The sequence below is a fragment of the Apodemus sylvaticus genome, chromosome 4 (assembly GCF_947179515.1).
Source record: "Apodemus sylvaticus chromosome 4, mApoSyl1.1, whole genome shotgun sequence".
Lineage (NCBI taxonomy): Eukaryota > Metazoa > Chordata > Mammalia > Rodentia > Muridae > Apodemus > Apodemus sylvaticus.
The window spans coordinates 102698624-102712378 of NC_067475.1; the positions used below are offsets into that span (position 1 = coordinate 102698624).

The following is a 13755-nucleotide window of genomic DNA, read 5'->3' on the forward strand; positions in this document are numbered from 1 at the left end:
TCTCAGAGTAAGTTTTAAAATAGCCAAATATCACGTTTTTAATTAAAGTACTTTAAAATTTTTAGTATTAAAAATGTTAACTGAGAAGTTATCTCCTCCAAGTTGACCCTGGGTCAAATATTCTAGTAACTAAAACTGAAAACTTAGAGATGACAGTTCTTAGAACTAAAGCTGAGTCATTTATACTTAAAACCACTTAAAAGCTTACTCATTTAGTCTGCTAACTCGGTCCTCATCAACAGCCCTGAAAAACAAAACAGAATAAAAACAAAAACAAAAACAAAACAAACACTCCCATACTGAGGTTAGACCACGTTTAGCCTAAAACAGAACTGAATCCGAAGTGTCAAGTGGCTCTGTCACATGGCCGGTCACAATTCAGTACAGAGTCACAGGCTGACATGTTAATGTGAGTGACACTAGAATGGATGGAGAACAGTCGTCTACATCCACATGTAGACTCCAATGGAATCACGGTGCTGGAAGGGACTCTAGAAACCCCTGGTTCAGACTCTCACGCCTCAGGAACTGTGGAAACAACAGTAAGGACTTTAGTTTGAGATGGATCTGACACTTGCTGGCTGTGTCCTTAAGTTTGTGACCATAAGCTCTCCTGGTGGGGCTTTAACTAGTTCCTTTAGGGGCCTTTATGAGGATTAAATGAGGCACAGCATCCGTGTAAGGCTGTGGCATGGGCAAGAATTCCACAGCCCGTGGAGACGGCCTCCACATGCAAGCCCTGCCGTCTCTGCCACAGAACTGACGTGGAAGGCTGTCCCACAGCGCCTCACACATCACAGAACCATAACTCACTGCTTCCCCAGCAGGAGTTTCCATTTCTAAGCATTAAGCAGTTTTTCCTGTAGTTCAGCCAACATCTTCTTCAATGTGGATTTTAACTGTTGGCTTTGGCTCTGCCTACTAGAGCAAGAGACAAGAAACCTGGAAATAACCGAGTAACCGCCGCAGATTTCGTCTTCTGCGATCAGAGATGAGATCCCTCACCGGATCAGCTCCAGCTCTACCCTGTGCCGTGCTCAGATGATAAATCCTTTGGTGTGTGGTGAATGCCAATCGAACTGGGAAGAGACTGTTAACCCCTACTGTTTCTGACTCTGTTTCTGGTCATTTAAAGAAGGAACGAGGTCAGCCTTAATTTCTCACAGGATCCCTGGAACTGAGATACCATGACACAGAAAGTTTGCTAACAAACTTTACAGGAAGCCCGTTAGATTAAATAATGTGAGGAGACCAGCCCCATGACTGGTAGGATTTACTGTCTGAGGACAGAACTGGCAAAGCGTAGACACAACAAGAGGAGATATTTTGGCTCTCTCTCAAAAGACACTTCTACATTGATTGGGGGAAGGTTACTAGTGACCTTGAGGGGGAAGGGCGTCCGCTGAAGATCAGAGGCTTGTGACCGCCTGCCCCGCCCCTAGGTGGACAACTCCTAGGTAAATGTCACTGAATAAGAGGCTTGACAATGTCTGGACACAGCAAATCTTTCCAGATATTCCCTCCCCTCCACATCCAACAAAAGAAGTTTTCGACCCATTCTGCTATACTAATTCTCCAGACAAAGGACGTTCTCCAGTCCATGTTCTGTAAGACAGCATTCTTCACAAAGTATAGGTTATTTTATTCTCTTAATGGTTTCTCGATGCATTAATTAAAAAAGAAAAACCCAAAACTTCTCACATGACCTTTTTACTAGGCTACCCTTGTGTGGACTGACAGGGAACCCCTTCCCACATGGGGTGTGTGCTTGGTAAGCATGCGCAGGCTGGATTCCGGCTCCCTGTCCCCTGGCCAGGACTCTGGAGATGCAGCCTGAGCTCTGCATCTTTGGGCTTTCTCCATCCTGACTCCCAGTGTGTTAACCACTGACTGCTGGGCTCCAGCAAGACTGGGTGGGGATGGAGAAGCCAGCAACTGGTGAGGAAGAAACTGAGACGCTCAAGGCAGAACCTTAAGCTTTAACAGTTCATACATTGCTCAGACACTTTTTGGTTTGGTTTGGTTTTTTTTGTTTTTGTTTTTTTAAGCAACCTGATTTCTTTGTTGTCCAATGTTTTTCTTTCTCCCTCTTTATCTTTCTCCATGACCCTTCTCCTTTTCCTTTCCCACTCTTTTCTAACTTTTGCACTGGGGCTGGGTGTGGATTCTAGGACTGCATGTGAGCTACAAAGAGCTCTGGCACTAAGCTGGACCTTCAGCACCTTAAACATTATGGAGCACGCGGGGACAAAATGTGTGCTAGGGCACTTAAGTACCAAGTGGTAAATTGGAAAAGAAACCTGTGTGGTTGATTGGCAGATGCCAGAAATTATTTTAGGACAGACTATATCTTGTAAAATTACGTAAAGTGGGACAGGATAAACTACAAACTAGATGACAGGGGGCTTGGGAAGGGCCTTTTAAAGACAGAGCTTCTTTAATTCTGTTCATAGGCAAGGGGGTTACTGAGGAGGTCAGAGGGTCCCGGTCAGAGATGAGATACAGAGCTGGAGCAGGAAGGGAAGGGTGAGGTGACCAGCACCTCAGCAAGCGGAGAGCTCCGGCCTGTCTCAGCACGTGGGTCCTCTTACCTTAGAACTGTTACAGGAGAAGGAGGAAAGAAAAAACGGACAAAGGGGGCATGGGAAAGAGGAAGAGTTTGGAGCAGTGCCGGTTGCTTCCAGTGTGCACCAACTGAGAAAGACAAGGAGAGATTCTCTTCTGGTGGGATCTCCAAAACCCGAGGGAAGCTGCGACCAGGTGTCGTCATAGCACAAGGCCACCAATTCTGTCCTGAGAAGAACATGACCACAGTGCGCTACTTCACTGCATCACTTACTTACCACTGAGAAGACGAATTCAGGCAAGTGTCTGCTTATGTTTTTATATAAACGGACAGAGTAGCTTAGAAGGCAAGACAAGTTTTATACAAATTATTTTGCTGATGGTGTTCAAATAAAGCACAAATTATTTCATATGTAATAACTAAGTTATTTTAACAAGTGTGGGGAAACATATTTCTAAAAAAAATAAGCACAAATATTATGCAAGCTCAGAAATTACGCAGAGTAAAACCTGAGTACGATGCCCAGGCTTTCATTTTGTTTTTCATTCATTGAACCTCTCCTGGTTCAATTCGCATCCTCGCCAACAGCTTCCGGGGGACCTCAGAACACTCTAGAAGTTGCTTCTCAAATTCCTTTTGTGTTTGTTACTGAAACACGTTGTCAGTATTTTTCTTAACAATCTGTATCTAATATTGATGGGCAGAGTACCATCTTTTCACTCTTTGCTAAGTGAAAGGTCTGTGACTGACTCTGTTATTCTTTGCCATGCACAGAGGCAGTCCCCACGTGACGATATAACTAACGGTTATTCGCCATTACCTTTCAAACCAGTTAGGATGTCAGATCCCAAACCAGGAGTCAGACCAATCATTTCTATTTAACAATGAACAGATCATTTGTGAAAATATATCTCCTAAAAATCAAGTGTTGTACTACTTTCCTAATACTAGGATCAAATACTGTTTGGAATCACTATTTTCCTTTGTTTAGATTGAGGAGGAGGCTCAGAGGGAGCAGGACCTGCCAAAATTAAAGCCATCATTTTGCATACAAACAAAATGTTGGTAACAGGAGAAAAGCAGGTGAAACAGCTTCAAGGAGCTTAAGCAATCCACCAAGATGACCCACAGGCTCCGGGGCCTGGTTCTTCCATAAATCCTGTCTTCCCGCATCCTACACAGCACGGTCGTTACGGATACAGATTCAATGTTTTTTTAGTTTCAAAATACTACAATATTTCTATTAATGACTCATTTGATTTCAATGTGGTCAGAGAAAATACTTTGTATGTTTTATTTCCTTTACAATGTGTAACAAACTGTGGTCCATTTTTGGTAAATGCTTCATGGGCGCATGAGAAGAATATGTATAGTATTGGGTAGTGGAGGCACTGCAAGCACCTGTGTCAAGTTGGTGATTAGTATTCTTCAGTGTAGTTTTTAAAAATAAATTAATATGCAATTTCCAAGCTATGTATTCTTACTGATTTTTGCTTGTTTTTAAGTCTGTATAAATAATTTTATATCATTAAGAGAAAGATTCTAATTTCTAGACTGCATCTCCTCATTTTCTCCTTGCAGTTCTATCAGGTTTTGCTTCATGTATTTATATATCGTATATAACAGCCTTATATGTGATTTTATATCTACTTTGTGAGTATGTGTGTGACTGTGTATGGTGCATATGTGCACCCATGAGAACACATGCAGAAACCTGAGAGAGACATCGAGTGTCCTGCTCTTCATCTCTGCACCCCTCTCCCCTTGATGCAGGATCCTCCAATGAATTTGGAGCTATGCCGGAGCACCAAGCTGAAGCTAATGCCTGCCTCTCTATCCCACATGGTAAGAAGCCATGACTAACTTTTAACATGGGTGTTGGAGATTTGAACTCACTTGAGCATTTAGGATTATTATGTTCTTTTACTGAAAAGACTATTATTATGAAATGATTTTTGTCCCTGGTAATATCTTTTGTGGATTGAATCCAGAGTCTTGCTCTTTCTAGGTAAGTGCTCTACTACTGAGCTGTACCACTAGTCTTCTGATTTTGTCCTTTTAAAAATAATTATTTTAAATTTAAATACAAAAAAATGAAAGCTAGCTAAAACAATGTTGAATAATAAAAGAAGTGGAGGAGATACCATAATTCCCAATTTTAAGTTGTACTACAGATTTATGATATTGGCATAAAACCAGACATGTCAATGAAATAGAATTGAAGATCTGGTCATAAATCCATACATCTTATGGACACATGAGTTTTGACAGAGAATCCAGATACACACATTGGGAAAGGCCAGCATCTTCAACAAATGGTGCTGGTCAAACTAGGAAGCTACACGTAAAAGAATTCAAATAGATCCATACTTACTACCCTGCAAAAAACTCAATTCTTAATGGATCAAAAACCTCAACATCAAATAGATACACTGAACCTGATAGAAGAACAGAAGAGAAAGTGGAAAATACCCTTGAATTCACTAGAACAGGAACAGCCTTTCTGAACAGGGCATCATTAACACAGGCACTTACATCAATAATTAATACATGGGCCCACATCCAACTGAGAAGCTTCTGAATGGCAAAGGATGCCGTGATCCAGAAAGAGTGGCACCCTACTTTGGGAAAAGACTCTTTACAAGTACATATCACATAGATGGTTAACTAATATCCAAAATATATACAGCATTAAAAAAAAACCTAGATATCAAGAAAACATGTAACCCAATTAAAAAATGGAGTACAGATCTAAACAGAATTCTCAAAAGAGGAATCTCAAATGGCTGAAAAATATTCGACAACTTTGGCCAAAGGCAAATCAAAACCACACTGAGAGTTCATCTTATACCTGTCAGAATGGCTAAGATCAATAGAACAAGTGACAGCTCATTCTGGTGAGGATACTGAGTAAGGGGACACTCCCTTCATTTCTAGTGGGAGTGCAAACTCAAACTCATATAGCCACTGTGGATCAGTGTGGTGGTTTCTTAGGAAGACGGGACTCAATCTACCTTAAGACCCAGCTATACAACTACTGGACATCTGCCCAAAGGATGCTTCATCCTGCCATACAGACACTCAGCCATATTTATTGCTGCTATATTCATAACAGTCAGAAACTGAAAACAATTTAGATGTTCCTCAACAGAAAAATGGATTAAAAAAATATGGTACCTTTATACAACAGAGGAATTGCAAATTCTCAAGTTAATAGATGGAAGTAGAAAAAAAAAACCATACTTAGTGAGGTACCCTAGATCCAGAAAGACAGACAAGCAGGGTATGTATAAACTCAGATTTGGATATAATCTATTAAGTCAATGGTAACAAGCTACAATCTGTAGACCCAAAAAACTAGATAGAGAGTAAGAGACTAGTGGGGAAGATAGTTCTCACTAGAAAGGAGGAATAGAATAGATAGCTATAGGTGAATGTGTTGGGGGGAGGCAGGGGGAGAGAGAGAATATGGTTAGAGACACATACAATTCAGGTACATTTGATGGGGTAGTACGGAAACCTAATAGAGGAGAAGCTTCCTAAAATATATACTCATATGAAGGTTATCTAACTAAAATCACCAAATAATGGGGGGAGAAGAGTCCCAACTGGCTATCTCTTGTCACCAAATGAAGCTTCTGGTTACTAGACTGGGTTACTAGGTTAATTGAGTTGTTGGCCAAATAGGTCCCATGGGAACCCCAAACAACTCAGGCTGTTGCCAAGAGTTTAGGTTGCTCTCCACAAATTGATGGCCAAGCCCTATTGCTGAAGACAGCATCTATACAACTCATTGAGCATGGAGAAGTTGAGCTGGTGCCTACCTAGAACCTTTACTCATACATTCTAGCATCTTTGGTACTAGAAGGTACTCTGTTTACTACCAAAAGAGAAACATAAAAACCAACCCTGTCGTAAATCCTTAGATTGACAATGATGTCCTGCCTGTAAGATGCGCTAGTGCAATGGTGGCACAATGCACAATGTGGCGAGTAACCGACTGCTACAGTCTGTGTTCTGTGCTTGTGGGGAGACGCAGAGGGGAAGGCAACCCTTACAATGGGAAGCATTTGGTTGGGGCTCACTCACAGTTTCAGAGGCTTAGTCCATTTGTCATCAGAGCGGGAAGGCAGCATGCAGGCAGAATGGTGCTGCAAAACGGTTGGGCAGGAATCAGGAAGAGAGCCTGGACCCAGTGTGGGCTTCTGAAACCCAAAGCTCCAGCATATTATCCAGAATATTTAGTTCTTCCTCTAATGAGGCCACACCTTCTCCAATAAGGCCACACCTCTTAATTCTTTAAAATAATACTACTCTCTGCTGATCATGCATTCAAATATGAGTCTGTAGAAACCATTTTTATTCAAATGACCATACCTAATTGGACTCCATGAAAAGGAACTCATCCAATACTGTCAGGTTGACCAAGAGCCTGACACAAGACAGCCCAGGGACCTAGGCTAAACTAAAGCAAACTGTAGTGATAACAATTGCTCCTAATGCTGGACTCATCGACCGATCGATGCCTTGCTCAGCTATCATCAGGGAGCTTCCTCCTGCAGCAGATGGGGACAGAGTTTACAGAGACTCACAGCTGGACATGCAGAGATGAGAGACCTTGGAACACTAGGCCCTAAATGGGATGTCCCTAGCAGATCCCTCCCGGAAGGGCTCAGGGAACCCCCGAGGAAGATGAGGTGAAAAGAGTATAAGAACCTGAGGGCATGGAGGACACCCCAAAAATAAGTCCTTCTAAATCAACATGAGCTCAGCATATGAACTACAGAGGCTGAGAAAGCATGCGCAGGCCTGCACCAGGTCCTCTGGCTTAGTGTTTTTATTGGATTCCTGAAGAGCCAAACTAGTAGATCTCTGAGTTCTGGGTATCTCTTGGCCTCTTTTCCTTTTGTTTGTTTTGTCCAATTCCAAAGAGTTAGTTTTTGTTTTGTATATTATATTGTATTATATGCTCTTAGAAGCATGTTTTACTAATGAGAGCGAGAAAGGGATTACATCTGCATGGGACATGGGGAGAAACTGGGAGGAGCAGAGAGCAGGGAATGCAATTGATGTATACTGTGTAAGGAAAATTGTTCTACTTTGAATTAAGCATATGTGTCTGCATGTGGGTTGTATGCATAAGTATGGGGGCCTGCAGAGGCCACAGACATCAGATCCCCTGGGGCTAGATACAGATGGTTGTGAGCAGTCAATCACTGCTGCTGGGAACTGAACCTGGGCCCTCTATAAGAGGGGTACCTACTCTTTACCTTTCTCCATCTTTCCAGCCTCCTGATTGAAGGAAAGAAAAAGAGAGAGAGAAAGAGAGAGAGAGAGAGAGAGAGAGAGAGAGAGAGAGAGAGAGAGAGAGAGAGAGAGAGAGAGAGAAAAGAGGAAGAAGAAGAAGAAGGAGGAGGAGGAGGAGGAGGAAAGAAGGAAAGAAAGAAAGGAGGGAAGGAAAGAGAGGAGGGAAAGAAAGAAAGGAAGAAAGGAAGAAAGGAAAGAAGTAAAGGAAGGAAAGGAAAGGAAAGGAAAGGAAAGGAAAGGAAGGAAGGAAGGAAGGAAGGAAAGAAGGAAAAGTTATCTTTTGTTTTTTTGAGAATTTGGATTCCAGTGTCCTTTGGTGTGTTTGCTTTCTTGTGCTTGGTCTGTTGAGCTTTGTAAATCTATTTCCAAATGATCAACAATGCGCCATCATCTCTTCAGTTCCTTGTGTCTCCACTCTCTCCTCTGATCTTCAGGGACTCTGACTGCAAGTATCAGGCCATCTGCTTCTCTCAGAGCCCCCTCACCAATGCTCTGCTTTTCTATTTTTGAGACTTTAAAAGAAAATCTTGTTTTAATAGAAAAGCATTTCTTTCTGTCTGAGGTGTTTTCAGGTGTACTGCCCTTGTCCTGTTGGACGTCTGACTTTGCGAATCCAGTGCACTCTTGTCTCAATGTGCTCTTGCGGCTTTCTGTTTACATCTTGTTTATAGCTTGCATGACTAAACTCGAACATGATGAACTAAACTTAACATGATAACTCTTGGACATGGCAAAAACTCACATCAGCTGTTTTAGCGTTCTTATCTTCTAATCTTAGCATCTGTGTCTTTCTGAGTCATTTAAAATATTTACTTTTATGTTATGGGTATATTTTGGTATAGTGTGTGGTGCTGTACCTATGTCATTGTATCATGTAAGTATGGTACCCGTAAATGCCAGAAGAAAGCGTCAGAGCCCTTGGTACTAGAGTTACAGTCAATTATGAGCTACTATGTGGGTGCTGGGAACTGAACCTGGGTCTTCCTGGAGACTGGGCCAACTCTGCAGCCCATCTCAGTTGGTTATTTTAGTCATTGATCTTTCTTTACATTTTGAGATCTAGTAGTCTTCTAGTTCTTTCTGTGTATGGAAATTATGGCTTAGACACCAGGCACCATGAGTTTTACCTTGGTAGCTGCTTGTTCTCATTTCTCTTTGTCTTTCAGAATCTGGATGATGTTATTCCTATGAATGTGTGTAATATCTGTTTGGGGAATGGCGGAGTATCTTAGAATCAACTTACTTTAGGTCTTCCTTTTAACATTTGTTAGGATCAGACTGTCATTGAATCTACGCCTAACAATGTCTAAGAATGGGAAGCCAGCTATGGAAGAGCCTTCTGCGTGTCCTGTATATTACAGGTTTCCTGGCCTGTGTGGTTGTATGTGAGTGTTCGCTTCTTTATTTCTCTCAGATTGGGCTTCCCTGGCTAAAGCTTGCCCACATGCATGTCCTAGACCACCCACCCACACGCCTCCACTTTAGAATGTTCTTCTGTAAACGCTACTTTGAGAGCTGTTGCTACTTTAATCTCCACAGACTTCTCAGTTCAAAGCAGATGCCACACTTAGCCTGTTTCCAGTCTCCTGTGTCACAGCCTGCAGACAGTCAAGGAACTAAACTACCACAGTCACAGGACTGTCACCAGCATCCTGTCACTGTCAGATGTCTTGAAACCACTGTTTTCTGTTTTCCGCCCCGCTCTGGGGTTTTATTTGTTCAGAAGGAAGAGTAAATCTGATCGCTGGGACCGTACACTGGTGAAATGCAGACGCCCTGGACTTTGCACTTGGACACTGGAGGACGCCGTTAATGGCAGCTCATTCCCTGCTCTATAGTCTTGGTATATGGCCTGACTTCTCCCAGACTTGTTTATTTTTCATCTGTAAAGCTGGAACAATGGTGGCATAAAAATTAAACTTATAAAAATTACACTTATAGAAAGCACGGAGCACAAAGCCCAGCTACAGTAAGCACTCTGGAACAGGGCGTGTCATCGTCTGGACTAATGGTTTGTGTCAGGCATTCCTTGTAGATGATTCTAGATGTAAAATATTTAGATTTTGTTAGCTCAATCATTAAAATTACATAAAATAATTTAAAAATTAAGCCATGCCCTCAATATTTTAGTCATATGTTTATTAGGTACAATTAAAAATGGCATTATATATAAATAACTTCATTCTTGTCAAACTTTGTATTTTGTGGGCTACCTTGTCCTCATTGATGGCAACACATTGATTACAACACATTAGGAATTATTAGGGCACTTGAACTGTCTATTGGAAAAGTGTTTTTGTATTCTTTCTAATTTGGAATTTATTATTTCATTGTTTGTTTGTTTGTTGAGCAGGGTCTCACTATGTAGTCCTGACTGGCCTGAAAACTCTTCTCTGTAGATCATGCTGGCCTCAAATTCACAGATATTCTCCTGTTTCTATTTCCCCAGTGTTGGGATTGAAGATATGAGCCACCAACTTGGCAAATTTGAAATTGATCATTTCTTGAAGTGAAGTTTACTCCACTGTTAATCTGGTTACTCTAGCCAGGAAATAAGGTTTTGTTTGTTTTCAAAAGGCATACATACTAAAACTGAGGTCATTAATACACCCCCAGATGTTTCTAGACTGTAATATGTTAATGATAATCTAAGAAAATATTTGGTTGTAATTTGTCTGCTATACTGAAAAGTGAGTGTCAACAAGTGATATGAATTAGTTATATAATTATTCAAGCTCCAAAAGGTTTTTTTCCATCATAAAGTTTTAAATGACGAGTGACAACACTGTGCATTTGGAACTGAGTTTAAAGGTTCATCGTGCTCATTCGTTTGCTTTCTTTGTATCCAAGCAATACTTAAAATAAACAAAAATTCATGACAATTAGTAAACAGTTATTTTAAAATGCACCCTCTTTGTTGCATAGCAACTATTGATCCTATTATGTGTTTTTTTTACATACTGTAAAATAATTAAGCACAGGCACAAATTGCTATCTACTTTTTTAAAATGCTAAAAGCATTTAAGTTATTAAGTTTATTCTAATTTGTGTGTTATATATTTGTAAAGAGAACATTTCATTCCTACGCAAAGGCACAGTGACCCACGAGAGATGACAATGTCATATGAGTGATTCCCCTTTCTCATGAGAGGACTTGTAAGGAACTTTTTATTCACAGTCTTAATAGCTAACACAGTCAAGGCGTTCTTATTATTCTCTTGTTTTACTGGTCTGATCATGATTTACTGTGGGTTATACTAACATTTATTATGAAGGGAATTTTCTCAACTTTATACTATAAGAGATCATACACACCAGCGGATATCTATGAGGTTGGTGACACATAGTAGAGAGAGCAAGCACTGAGGAGGAACCACCCCAATGTTGCACAGCATTCTTTTCACCATCAGGCTTACTTTGGACAAAGTGAGAGCATTGAATTTTTAATGTCAAATGCTAGCATTTTCTAAATCTTGGAGCAGGACTAGAATGACCCATAAAGACCCTTCTTCAATAGAATGCACCCAAAAATCCCCAGTGGGGTGTGAGCAGGGACAGTTTCTCAGGGAAGGCAGGAACTTTCTAGACCTTAGTGGTTGGAGACAATGACTGCCATCTCTTTAGCCTGATCAACTCTAGCACAACAGTCTGAGTTTAGGCAATCTCATAATAAACATCCACAAACTGCTTTCCAAAGAGCTGCTTTCATCTCACGACTTGTGGTCATGACAGACTATTTTTCCAGGCCTTCGCCACAGTGCCAGCACTACTCTAACATCTGGTCATTACAGTGCCTCCTGTTTTGGACTGTTTGGTTGATAGCCTGGGTGGTGCTGGAATGGAACCCAAGGCCTTGCACATGCTGGAAGATCATCTTTTTGAGTATTAAAACATTTGAATGATAAGGATCAGTGAATGAATAAGAGCATACCATCTAATTAACTAGACCAAGAATCATCAAAAACCAAGTGGGAACTTTACACAAAAAGAAATAGCTTTGCTATATGAAGTTAAGACTAAGGCATTTATAGCAACTCCAGTCCATAGTCTCAAATTTTATTCCCACCTATATATAACTACATTTAACAGTGATTTTTCATCCTCACACAGGCTCTCTTCAGTCCAGGCTGACCTCAAAATCATATCCTTTGTGTGTCAGCCTTAGCACTGGAGTAACAGAGGTGTTAATACCATAACCAGATGGTCATTTTATAGTCATAATCTGGCAATTTAGGGACAAAGGAGAAGATATTGATTCATAGCAGGCAAGTACTGGCTGAGGATGTCTGACAACAAGAAATGGAACTGACAAATTTAGAACCCAGCAGAGCCATTAACAATATGTAAGGGGTTTCAATACGCAATATGCAAGGGTAGTATAGAGAGGAACTACATGAGGAGGCAACAGCTGGAAAGGGGCTGAGGTTAGCAAAGGATCCAGTGCCCAAGAAGAATCATATAGTAGCTGAACAAATGATGGGGAACACAGCTACACCACCTGAATGTCAGCAGGAAGCTCCAGTTATGGAGAACGTGTAAGCCACGGGAAAGAGGTGCTGGGGGCTGCGTGGAGTTCTCAGGCAGGGCTTGGCCCAGCGCATTCATGGCCTTGGGTTCCAAACCCAGCACTACCCCCAGTTTGTTGCAACAAATGATGCAGCTGAGAGGGAGGGCCTGTGCTGGGTGCAGACGCAGCTGGAGCGAAGGAGGGAAGGCGAAGGCTCCGTGCGCAGGGTGGTTCCCGTGGGTCAGAGAGGCGCTGTGCTGCTGAGGGAGAAGGCACTAACTGCTCAAAGAGCCTGACTTGTGATATTTAGGCATATTTAAGTCGATCTTTGTTGAAACCTTGAAAAATATAGCAAAGCCCAAAGACCACAGTGGACAGTTTTCTTGCTCTGAAACAGCTCTTAGTAATAGAAAGAGAAATATTTGCTCATTTAACTTTACCAGAGTAAAATGGTCAAAATTTCATAACTAATACTTTAAAATATTTCTATTCTCTTATCTTAGAAGCAAAGAGATGAGAGCTATTAGTATTTTTTAAAGTTATTATTTTTAAAAGATGTATTTATTGTATGTATATGAGTATACCATTGCTCTCTTCAAGTACACCTGAAGAGGGCATCGTATCCCATTACAGATGGTTGTGAGGCACCCCATGTGGTTGCTGGGAATTGAAGTCAGGACCTCTGAAAGAGCAATTGATGCTCTTAACCGCTGAGCTATCTCTCCAGCCCAGTTATTAGTATTTTTATGGTTTAACAAATATGATAAAATTCAGATCCTGATACTTGCAGGAAAAAAGTAAATATTTAAAGATTAAAATGTTTTCTGAATAAGAACCAAGAAATATCCTAAGATAACAGGATTATAAAATCTACTTTTTCATTTTCCCTTTTCACTTCTTACCACATTGTCTAATATTTTAGAAAATACATATATCTTAAGTATATTTGGAGTTGGACATTTCCAAATGGAATCAAAAGAATTTGCCAAAGCAAAGACACCTATGTGGAAAGGTCTTTGGGCAGATGGATACAACGTTTCAAAAGCAGGCTAGACACGTGCAGATGAGCCACAGCCTTACCTTCTCCCTCCAGCTGTCATCGCTCAGCAGCTTCTGTCTCAGGGTTTCCTGCAGCTGTTCGATGCTTTTCTGATGAGAAACCAGCATCAATTCCCTGCAAACCACAAACCCAACAGATGAGTTGGGACTCAGCCCTCATGATCCTCCAAAGTTGTCTCGTTCCCATCTTCTCGGATGGTGTTCCTTTACAACATGATATGCTTACTCTTTAACAACATAGATATTGCTTTAGAGTAAAATCCAGTCACCCTCAACTTGTTGCTCCCTTGCTTGTCACATCCATCGTAGAGCAGCT

At 41.1% G+C, this 13755-nt stretch overlaps 1 protein-coding gene across 1 annotated transcript in view; it reads right to left on the reverse strand.

Moving 5' to 3' along the window:
* Lekr1 (leucine, glutamate and lysine rich 1) overlaps window positions 1-13755 on the reverse strand; it is a 185636-nt gene that overhangs the window by 20934 nt on the left and 150947 nt on the right. The window contains exon 10 of the mRNA XM_052180402.1: window positions 13461-13554. Coding sequence (XP_052036362.1) covers window positions 13461-13554 — 94 coding nt within the window. The remainder of the gene's footprint in view (window positions 1-13460; window positions 13555-13755) is intronic.